The following is a 12447-nucleotide window of genomic DNA, read 5'->3' as shown; positions in this document are numbered from 1 at the left end:
CCGAATGAAAGAAGCAACAGCAAACAAAACCTCATGTGCTCATTAGAATGCAGCTCAGAGCAAAAAGGAATTGGCCAATTCAGGACAACAACTTTTTGCTGAGAAGTGTCATAAATGTGCATTGTACAGTTTGCCCAAAATCTAGTGTTCATCTTAAAAGTAATGCTAGGGTTACGGACACCAGTGAATGCAGCATTAGTGAACAGGGCATGAGTGATTTGCATTTATATACCCAGCACCACATTTAAATCAGGTGCAATATTGCTGTTAGCAGAGGCGTAGGAAGGTCAGGTGGTACCTGGTGCAGAAAATTTCTTGTCACCCCCCCCCATTGATTCCCCCCCCTGCAAAAATGTTTTTACGTTATTTCATATTTTCTTACAAAGGAATAATAACAAGTAATAATAATTAAAAAAAACTTTTATTTATATCCCACACTCCCCGGCCGAAGTCGGGCTCAGGGTGGCTAACATCAGATACATAACATTGGTATAAAATCAAACAATAATTAAATTACATGCTAAAAACATCTCAAAATCAAATTAAAGTCTAATTAGATGGCTTTCCACAGGGTTAGGGTTGGGAACAGTAAGTGCTCCACTGAAATGAAATTTCAGCCTTCACGACATAGGAAAACAGGCAAGTAAACAGCTATTTTGGTGGAGCGTCAAGATATTAACCGATATTCATGAAATTTCATATATAGCTATATAATCCCTAGTATAGTAAGATAAGACATTTGAAGCAGGCATTTTAAAAAAAGTTTTTTTATGAACCGCCCTAGTAGGGCACTAATTGTTCCTTGATAATTTGTCACCCCCTCCATTATGGAACATGGGGTGGAGCACCCCCTACGCCCCCCTTGTTACAACCCTGGCTGTTAGAGCTCTAGTGCTCTGTTTCAATGAGAGGAAGAAAAGAAGCAAAGCAACTAAGTTGCAGTGACAAGTGGGGGGGGGGAGGGGTAGTAATTTTGGCACTGATCAAAGTTACCATTTTATCTTCTTCAGTAATTCTGCCATAGTAGTGGGTGGAAGTGAAGAAGTCCAGGTTTGATACGTTATATTTTTAGACCTTTTAAGATGGATCTAAATAGCTCACTTTTACAAAATAAAATAAAATGATAGCGTTATAACAAATATATCTGACAAACTGATGTGTTTCTCAACAAAAAAAATAACACTGATGTTGTGGATGCTAGCCATGAGATTCACATTTCACATTTCTCACACCAATCATGATGGCAATAGATGTGGCTGGAGGGCATTTGATTGCAGGGCAAGTGATTTATCTGCAATATAAGAACTATCTAAAATAAAGATGTTTAGATTTCATTCAAAAAAATGGCCAACAGCTGTGCTAAAAAAGAAAGTGTTGAAATGCTGGATATATTCTTCAAATGTTTACAAAGAGAGATGCCTTCTGCAGATTTGTGTCTCTAATCAAATCACCTCTTACAGCATTAGCAGCTGGCATGCACCATCAGGTGGTCAATGCCAAGAGCTTCATGAATGATTATTTGGAACTATTTTAAAAATCAATTGCTGCATAACATGAAAGACACTAAGAAAAGTTGTAACATTAAATGGTTCAGATGTAACATCAAACCATGGTTTGTCACTATATGAATGAGCAATTTTGGTTTGTCCATTCTCCACTTTTCCCATTTCACTGCCAGATCCTAGTGCTAAATCCTGATTTGCAGGACAACAAAAACCATAGTTAGCTAGTTCAGATGAAAGGAGGTAGGGAATTGCCATGTGCAAGGGTCAGCGCCGTAGCAAGCCGCTTTGCTGCCCAGGGCGGCAAACCTGAAGGCACCCTCCGGGGGAGGGGCGGCGCTCCCTAGCACGCGCGCCCTGACGTCACGACGCATGCATGTCGTGACGTCACGACACGTGCGCAGCCTCCTGGGTGGACTGCGCATGTGTGGACATGCTGCTGTTCGCCCGCTGCAGCCTTAAAACTCGGCATGGCACGGCACTGGTCGGAAGGGGTGCTGGCCGATCATGCCCACCATCTTGGGTGGACATGCGCAGTTCACCGAAGATGGCAGACGCGATTGGCTGGCACCCCTTCCGTGCGGTGTGCCAACCTTTAAGGCTGCAGTGCGCGAACAGCAGCACAGATGCTGTGCTACTGTTCGTGCGTTGCAGCCTTTTAAAAGTTGCCGCGCTGCCGGTGTCGATCACGGGGGTGGGGCCCACCCCCAGAGTGTCACCCCCAGGGCAGTACCCAGGGCAGACCGCCCCCCGCCCCCCTTGCTCCACCCCTGGCAAGGGTAGAAAAGGAGGAAGAGTGCTAACCAAGGTTCCTTGACAACTCATTCATGTACATCCAAATAATGGTTTAGCATTATGTCTGAACCACCTTAATGGTATTTGAATTTTTGCAATCCTGATCAGAAATGTTATTTTCTCTTGGCAGCGGGGAACCCTACCTGATTTAATTCTAAGAGATCCTTATGTGTGCTTTAATGTTCTGTGAAGAGGGGAGGGGAAACAAAAACTCTCTTTCACAGAAGTTCAATTGTGGCTTTCCAGCTTAACTGGAAAATAAGCCAAGACACGTACAATAAGTGAACTTTCCTGTTTTTCAACTACTTCTTACCCACAGAACAAAGGGAGTGAACATTTTAAAATCACATACTGATAGTTTTTGTACCCTGACTTCCATGTTCAAGAAAAGAATATGTGGTCCATCACACTGGTATTTCCCCTTTTAAGCTGAACATTTACCTGAGATTTGCACCTTTATACCTTATTAGACATTCACATTGAACTACAAATCCTAATAAACTTACAATGGATGGTAGTTTTTCTTAACTTTCAGTTCCCAGTAATTATTTGGAAATTAATGGTTCTGAATAGCAAAAGAGGACTTGGGTTGTAGTATTTGATTACACCAATCCTATACACCATTGTACTTGTGTTAAGTGTACACAGGGATTTCAAGCACAAGACCTTTTTCTTTCTTTCTTTCTTTGAAATCTTTATCCTGTAGATTGCTTGAGTCAGTGCAGTTTGGTTTGGGAACAGAGAGAATCTAGGAGAGCAGTGAGAAATTGATCTCTATAGATTCTTGGTTGTGCCATTTTTATTTTTATTTTATTTTTTGCAGTATTGCTGTTCCAGAGACTCTAGGTAGGAAAGTGAGGTTATTCATAATAATAGGATTCTGCTCTGTGATGCAGGAGAAAAGGGAATAAACTAATCAAAGAAATGTAGTCCTGGAAATAGTAGTTAGAATTGGAACAAGAAACCAGACTAGAATGTATATTATATAATATAGAAGCATACTTAATACTGAGTCAGTTCATTGATCCATCTTCCTCCACATTGTCTACACTGGCTAGTAGTGAGTCTCCAGGAATTCATACTCAAGTCTTTTCAGACCCTGAAGCTTTTTCATTCAAAGTATATGCTCTAGCTCTGATCTATTACCCTTTGCTGTGAGATAGAGATATAGATACATACACATACATATACATATATTATAAATAAATTATGTTTATAAATTTTGTCCTGTTCTTAGCATTGTTCTTTCTCCCCACTTGGATGGGCAGCCTTGTTAGGTCTAGAGATTTCAAACCTCATTTTTCTTTATGAATATATTCAGAGTTGCAGAATTACCTAAACACATCAGAACATTAAGTACAAAATAGTTGTATTTTGTTGTTTTAATGAATTTAAAGCATTTATGTTGAAACACTCTGGGAAGTTATTGCCACATGAATGATTGATTAATGTGGGAGATATCTATCCCAATCTAGTTTATTTATTAGCTTTTTTAAATTTATAACCCATTCTTTCAAAATTATGTTTTCATGTTCATGACCTTGAAAAATAATTTTGTTAAATTGCATGCCCTATGTATATACTAGGGCCCTGTTGCAATTCATAGATTAATAATGTATATTAAACACACACATCTGTATTGTATTTGCAAACCACAATGCTGAGCACATTCTGATTTTATTAGATCAGTAAGAAGTAACTTGTTATGGTAATGTCTGTAGAGCAATTAAAGTGTGTTGTACATGAATAAAAAACCCCTATAGATTACTTCTCCATATGGGTGGGCTATAGTTGAATGATTAGTATTTTATTAGAGTCCTTAAATCTATTGTGTAGTATTTCGGGAGGAGTCCATAGATCTATTTCAGAATATATGTGGAAGGTTCTGGTTCAGTTCCTAGTATTTTTACAGAATTGAGCTCATGTAGCAGAGCTGAGGAAACTATCCTGAGGACCTATGAAACAAAGGTTTGCCAAAGTATAAGGAAGCTTCGTATTTCTATTCAATTAGACTACAGTGACCTCCACCAAAAAACAAACGCATGCATAGGATCTTTCCTGGCCTACCTTTTTAGCAAACCACTTCATATCCCGCCACACCATGTAGCCGAAACTGCTCTAGTCCACAATGTCCCACATCCTATCTACTGCAGCAACAACAGTACGTCATTGGAGAACCTTTGGGCTCAGACCCAGGATGGCAGACTCTGGAGGAACAGGAGGGGGGGATGGGAGTAGGAAGCTGGATCAAAGAAGCCCTTCCCTCCCTCTGAACACATCTGGCTTCAAATATAAATAACCCAAATAAATAAATAAATAAATGCACAAATGCAAAATCTGGGCTCATAACAGACTGGTTTGGGTGGCAGAGAATTGTAGAACCTAGGCTTCCTTTCTATATATTACCGATTATAATTGTTATTTTTTTCTTTGAGGACCCCCCTACTTCTGTTTCCTTGGGACTGAGGATGGAGGAGATGATTTTCAACTTGGCAGACACACATCTATTCTTTAATGATTTAGAAGTAAGTAATTATAGTTCTATCAAGACAAAATTTACTATTAGTTTCTTTTTATATGCTTGTAGATGGCAATTATAGGTGGTGCAAGGGAGTAAAATAACACTGGATCCACAATGTCACTTCTGGTTCATACTAGCCTTGGCAAAAAATGAGGAGGGTTCCTCCCCACTTTTCACTCCAAGCTGGTGTAGCTGACAGGCCCAAAGATCAGACCCTTCAGGGGATCCGGACAGTTTGGGGTCTGCTCCTGACCTGGTGGTTCGCTACCCATGAAAAGTCCAATTTCTGGGCTTTCCACTTGCTAGTGATGGCAGTAGAATTATTGCCAGTAACTTTCCACTCACCTGGATGCAGCTGGAGCCTCCCCAATGCAGCAAAGTCCTACCCTTGGTGACATCCATGTGCCATCCTAGCCCTACACACACCAGCCACCAGCATCGGAGTGAGCGTTGTTTTGACCTCTCAGAAATGCTTGAATATGGCAGGAGTACTCCAGTTCACATCAACTCGAACCAGCATAGCCAGTGGTCAGGGATGATAGGAGCTGTAGGCCTGCAACATCTTGAAAACAGTATGTTGGATAATCTGGAAATATGCTGCACAAGGGCTGCATGAATATATTTGCTCACACAAAATATCCGTTGTAATATGTTTGTTACACATCCACATTTAGTAGCTGAAAAAGTTGTTTGGAGTGTTGCTGGCTATATCTTATTCAGTTATTGTAATTTTGATCAAAGTATGCAAGTTCAAACATCAGAATATAATTGTTTATGCAGACAATTGAATATTAAACCTTGCTGCCTTCTTAATGATCAATAGGTCTCTTTCTCAATTGCAACCTACTGGGAGGAAGTCTGTCTTTTAACCCAAGGAAAATCATTAATGTTGGATGATTGGTAGACTCAGCTGCTTATTAAAACGGTGTTTCTGCATAGGACTAGGGCTAGGTGATGTTGGGTCTCCAACAATGCGGTATATTGCTGGTGAAACTGCCACCGCTTGATTCCCTCTGCCTCCAGCTCCCAGCTAGTTTGTTTCTCCCTCTGTCCTGCTGGGCACTGGAGGCAGAGGAAATCAAGAGCAGTGACGGTTTCACCAGTGATACATCACTGAATGAAGCTGTCATTGCGGTCTGCCCCCACGTACCAGTCCTGGGCAATATATTGATATATTGCACAGGCCTACATAGTACATGGCGTTTGTTCCACTTCTTTTCGTTAGTCATGCAAGTCTTGTATGAAGACCAATTCATAGACATTTGTAGTTGATTGTGGTGGTTGTTTTCAGCTTGTCAGTAGACCTTTCCATGTGAGTAATGAAATGTGAACAGAGAACTAGCTGAATACAGGCAGCAGTGACCTCTGTGATCATAAGGATCTCAGCAGTAGAACTATTACATGAACTGAAAAAAGGAAAAGAAAAATGGAAAGCCATTTCAGTCTTCGATGCTGTTACTTTTGTATCCATCTTTTTGGAACTTTCTGCATAAACTTCCAGTGAAGTGCTTGCCTGTTTAATCTTACAATGGGAAAGGCAGTTTCTGTTGTTATTATCATAAAAAGAAAAGAATATATTAAAACAGTCAAGTTTTGCTCCCATCATAATAAAGACAGCTGTTTATTTAAAATCCAACCATAAAACAAGCTTGTGGCAGGGCTGCCAACAGGCATTAATCATCACGTTGTTGTTTTGTTAGAATTTATAAATGTATGTTATTCCAGACAGGCAAAAGAATCCAAAAGATTCAAATACAACTTTTGCTGATCAAAGTTAATTGGCAGCAATTGGCCTTTAAATATTTCCTGATGTTTCCTTTTCTAAAAAATCAAGCAAAATACACCTTATTTAATAGATGAGCCAATATCATTTGAAAAATGCTAGTGTGTGAGGAACCTTAAATGTGGTTTCTCAAACATCTGTCCTATATTTTGATTTCTTTTCATCTGCAAAGAAACTACTCACAGATGAATTGGCAACTTAAGAATGTAATAAAATTATTTAAATGTGCTTTATTTTTTCTTTCATTCCTTAGTGAAGTATTTATTTCTTCACATTTAAAATGCAAGAATTCATACATTTGCAAGTGTTTTCAATAATGCAATTTAATGTTAAAGACATTTATTGTTTTGGTATTGAATGACATGTATTGGATTATTATTCTTCTGAAAAAGAAAATAATAAGGGTCCTTACTTTCCAAGGCTGTATATGTATTTTTGGTTGCATTCAATTTTATGCAAGCTGTAAAAAATAGTATCATATCCTAAGCCTACATCCAATAGTTTATAGTGTTTTCTTTTGTTTTACCCAACCATAAATCTACATGTATACATATGTAAGGCCTTGTAACTTCTTGCAACTACAATTGATGTCAATAGAAATTAACTATAAGCTTAGTGGTTATGACAAAATGCTGGCAACGTTAATGGAGAATTTTGGAATTTACTTCGTATGCCACACAGGGCTTGTGAGCTGAGTTTCCTGAGTAGCATCTTCTCAACTCACACTGTAAGCTGATTTTGAAACATGGAGACATTTCAAAAGCAGTTTCAGTCAGTCCATTTCAGCATGTGAATTTGTGATCACATTGTACATTCCTAAAAAATATTATGCACAGTTTTATTGCCGCATCTCAAAAAGGATGTTGAACCCAGTATATTGATGTGGAGTGCAGGAGAGTTTCTTATGCAAGTTCCAAGGATCAGTAATTCAGAGCAGGACTTTTAGTGTGGCTTCCCGTGTTTTGTGGAATAGCATTCCTGTTGAGATACAACAGGTTTCCATTATCTGCACTTTCCAGAAACAAGTGGGAACTTTTGTTCTGACAGGCTTTTCTGGCTGGATAAATGGGTCTTTAGCACAAGTTTCAACCTGTTAGGGTTTTAGTCTTGTTTTACATGCATTTGCTCTTTATGTGTTTTTAACTGTTTTTAATTGTCTTATGTGTAAATCACCTTGAGATGGTTGTTTAGAAGCTGATTAAGAAATCAATGATGGTGATTAAGAATGATTATGGCAGTGGTGGTGATGATGCTGTTTTCAGTGGCAGCCGTTTGTTTTCATAATATGTGGCTGTGCCTTTAGTAAATTATTTCACTAATACTGTATTTCTTTTATGTTGTGGCCCTGCAGTATTGTGGTAGAGTGGACATTTATATTCTAGATAATAGTTTTGGAATGGAATCTTTAAAAAGACCAACTGCACAGTAATTCTCTGAACTATACATTTTCTTTTAACTCTCTGAAAGACAGAAAACAACGGAAGATTTTAATGTGCACTGCACTGCAAAACCTCACAATAGGTTTCAGGAGGGGAGAGTTTCTAGAAAAGGAATACTAATAGTTGCACCTCATGTGATCATTACAAATAGTTGAATAGACAATGTGACGGTGTTTGAAAAGTATTTGGTCCTTATGAAAAGTATGTGCAGATGTTTTGAACATGAAAACATTTTTTCTGCTTACAAGATTACCTGTGTTTCCGGCTTCTTGCTGGGTTATGACAACACTCTTTATTAGAGTATTTTGGCACATCTGGTCTCAGGCAGAACCAGGAAGTGTAGAGGCATGAAAAAAAAAATGAAAAACAATGGCAGGGAAGTTATCTGAGCCTTTCAAACCCCTTAAACAGGTTTGTTTCCACTCTGCATTGAGTTCTAGGGAAAGCTTTGCGTCACTTTTGATTTAATCACCACTGGATGAACCTTCCTTTAGTTCAGTTTAGTGATGGATTTAACTCTGTGTCCTCCCTGCCCCCTGCCACCCACTGTTCTACTCTGGAGACGGACCAGTTGTAAGGTCATATAAGTTTCTTTCTTTATAGATCAAAGTAGACACTGAGCAACAATGAATAAACACCCCGGCTGCTGGGGTGTTTTCAGCATCAGCTTATTAGACTGCCTGAAAGCACTGAATTATGTATGGGCTAGCAATACAATATATCTGACCTTTTGGTTTGTCAACTGTATTGTGTAAGAGCAGCATCCATATACATACAAGTTGGCTTCAGCTAGGAGAATTTGTTGCCTGCACTGGTCATTTCCCACTGGTCTGGCATGACCTGAAATGCTTCCTTGCAACTGATTCTTCCCACCCTGCAACGTTTTCGTTTTCCCCCAACCCAACCCACCCTTCCTGCCTGCCTTCCCTCTCACCTGGTATGTTGTAAACACTGTTTTTAACTTGAGGGAGCTTCACAGATGGCTTGTTATGTGGCCTGGGGGTTTGCGGAGATAGCATTTAGGATAAAAGCAGACTGCTTGGGCATAAACACCAACACTCTCAGTCAGTGACAATGAATTTATATGAAGAGATGTTTTCTTAATTTCTTAATTTTCTCTCTCGGGATGTCTACACCTCTGGAATAATATCCTAAACAGTGTGATCATGGTGCATTAGCAGGAATACAATTTTCACTCTTTTCATCTATATGGTATCTTTGTTATATCTTAGACTTTCCACCATCAGAAAAAATAACACTGAGTACTGAACTTTGCATTTTGGAGTATGATGGAGCAGACAAATCTGTACAATCTCTTGGCAGCAGCAAGGCATTTTCTAGTGCAGCTGCTGAGAAGCACAGATCACGTCCACCAAATTCAAATACTTTCTCGTGTGTATAGTTTTCCTTTTGCATAATATGACGCTACCTCTTCAAAACAACTTACCGGCACTAACCCACCTGTCTTCATACCCATATTATACATTTTCCATGATACTCATTTCCCAACACGCTGAGCATTCTGTTGTAAACATCAGTGCTATCCCATGTTCCTGTTTAGCCAGGTTTCTAATTATCCAGATAAGGTGTCACTTACAAACCATTTAACACCAAGTGTACTTGAAAGTAAGCCCCACTGTTTTCAGTGGAATTTGCTTCCAAGTAAGTTTTCTTAGAAAAGCAGTCTTCAGCCATTTGACAAATCTGATTACTCAGTAGTGGTTTACACTGCTACTTTGTAAACTTTTGTAAACATTTGTTCTTTGTAATGCTTTAATCATCATCATCATCATCTTTCTTTCTCCTTTTCATGTGTACTACTGGCAAGCCAGGTATTCAGGTCATCTTGAATCCCAATTCTGTCTTCTGTGGCATCTGCAAACTGCACAAACATCCCCTCAATTCTTTCATCCAAGTCATTTAGAAAGACATTGAACAACAGCAGGCCCAGAACAGAACCCTGTGTCACCCCACTTGCCACTTTTTTCTAGGATGATAAGGAGCCAATTGTGAGCACTCTTTGGGTTCAACCAGTCAACCAGCAACAAATCTATCTAACAGTTACCTAATCCAGCCCACATTTTACCAGCTTCTCTGCAAGAATATCATAGAGTACTTTGTCAAAGGTCTTACTGAAATCAAGATACACTACGTCCACAGCATTCCCCTCATCCACCAAGCTTCTAGCTCTATCAAAAAAAGAAATGAGATTCGTCTGGCATGACTTGTTTTTGAGATTTGTTTTTATTTTATTTTTTGCTACAAACAGGCAGCCCAAGTTGCCAAATGGTACTAGCAATGAAGAGCTTTGTTAGCTTAAATGACTAAAAAAACTGAGTTCATTTGATAGTGTGTTTTCAGTCATTGTGGTTGCAGAAAGAAGCAAGAAAACTTTATTCCCCATTCTTGCCCACAGAAAAATTCTAAACCCTGGCCAGAAAGCCATGGAGCAATTGCTGAATTCCAAGAAAAGAGGAGATAATTTTGTCTCTTTTGCTGTACCATCATCCTGCTCTGAAAGGTCCTGTTTTGTGGATTTTCCGCAGGCTGTCACTGGTGGGAGAACCATTGGCAGTAGCTTCCTACTCCCATGGATGCAGTGGGGACTACTGCAGTGGCAGAGCCTAATGGAGCCTGAAAGATGGTTGCTCCTACCTTAATCCTGGTCCTTTGTAGCAGCTCAGATAAGAGGTTGGGATTGCACTACAAGTATTACTAAATGAAGTGCATTGAGCAGGGGGTGAAGAGAAAAGAAAACTGTATCCACGGAAATATCCTGACTTAAGTCTAGAACCCAACAAGAGGGAAGAGCTGTTATTAAAACAAAAACAGAGTGAAAAGCGCACAGTTCAAGCAGATGAACTGTTCAGCAGCTACAGCTGCTGAATTTTATAGTCTTCATACTTGGAATTGGAAGCTAAATGAGGAGCAGCAAGAATTCAAGAGGATTAAAAGCAAACATGAGATAGGTGTGTATGTGTGGGAAGGAAGTGAGTGAGGGGTGGAACAGTCATTACATGTGTTTTGCAGTGACTGTAAGAGGAAGAAGTTCTGGAAGCTAAAGTGTTCTGCATTACAGAGTAGTTGGGACCTACTACTAGAGAAGTAGAGTAGTAAGCCCTGGAGTGTGGATATCTACTGCAGCATTCCATGCTTAGACTGAAAACTGTTCTGAATTGAGCCAAAAGGTCCACCTGCTACATTATCCTGTTTCTAGCAGTGACCTCGCTTGTTAAACAAATCATCTTAAACTTATTTGCACCTTTTCTAAACTGCGGTATACATTCTAGCTGAATTTTAAACAGGGAGTCGGATCATTACTTTGTGTTGTTGTTGTTGTTGTTGTTGTTGTTGTTCAGTTCTAGTTTCATCTGTAACTAACACTATTCTGGTTTAGTTGTGATTCAGTAACTGGCAGGTCTGCAGGAACTAGCTGGTTCAGTCCTGATCTGCAGGAAAAAATAAAGGTTTATACCACTTCTTAGTTCAGATTCAGTTTGACATAATGCCCCAAGTTTGTTAAATAAATGTGTCTCCCCTCACTCTCCTTTTTAACTTTACCTCTCATTTTTGACAAGTGTACTCTTTGAAATTTAATATGACCATATTGGACTCTCTGGGCAACTTTCCATTTCTATATATGTTATGAAAGAATGGGAAATGTTGGGCTATTAGGTATTTAAGTGGGAGAGAGTTATTTGCAAAGTTGTCTGAAAACAATAAAGAGGAGTGGTATAATTCAGGCTTCCAGAATGAGCTTTAGATCCAGGGCCCCCAGAGTCTTCTTCTGTTTCAGGAGTACTACAATAAAACCTCTATGTGAGTTTCATTTAGTTCACTGATTATTTTGTTCAGTCAGAAAACCTAGAAAGAGAATGACAAGAAAAAGAATTCATCCCACGTCTTATCAATCAGGCTTACTTGCTGTAGTCTGTAAGTATGGGCTAAAAGAATTTAAAACCAATTAAGACAGCAAGTCTATGTACACTATGGGCTTGACAGAATGTGGTAGCTGAATACCGCTTGGTTTAAAAAAAAAAAAAATAGAAAGTGTTACTAACCAAAATCTGTTGTTCTAATACATACATTTTAGTGCTGGTTCTGATAATTCCTGGAAGGATAATTTCAGAAGGTCGTGAGGTGAGGTAAGCTTGTTGTCACCTATTGACACCCAGAGAGTTTTATCTTGCTTCTCTATGATGGTTAACATATACATGAAACTGCTGGAGAAAATAATCCAAGAATTTGTAATGTGGCATCCCACTCTATCCTCTCTATTGTCATTTCAGGGAAGATGTAGAGGTGCTGAACTGGTGATGGGGTGGGAGCAAATAAATTAAAGCTTAATGCAGACAAGACAAAGGTGGTTAATTGAACTGCTGATCTAGTGATATGAGTTCACTTCTT

At 39.2% G+C, this 12447-nt stretch overlaps 1 protein-coding gene across 20 annotated transcripts in view; it reads left to right on the top strand.

Moving 5' to 3' along the window:
- Positions 1–12447, top strand: part of EYA1 (EYA transcriptional coactivator and phosphatase 1) — an 85402-nt gene that overhangs the window by 45710 nt on the left and 27245 nt on the right. For all 20 annotated transcript variants that reach the window (XM_033155405.1, XM_033155401.1, XM_033155402.1 and 17 more), the window contains one exon: positions 4733–4822. In XM_033155405.1, the coding sequence (XP_033011296.1) occupies positions 4733–4822 (90 nt within the window). The remainder of the gene's footprint in view (positions 1–4732; positions 4823–12447) is intronic.

This window comes from Lacerta agilis, chromosome 7, assembly GCF_009819535.1.
Source record: "Lacerta agilis isolate rLacAgi1 chromosome 7, rLacAgi1.pri, whole genome shotgun sequence".
Taxonomy (NCBI): Eukaryota; Metazoa; Chordata; class Lepidosauria; order Squamata; family Lacertidae; genus Lacerta; species Lacerta agilis.
Note: the sequence above shows the minus strand (reverse complement) of the source record. Positions and strands in the feature narration are given on the sequence as shown.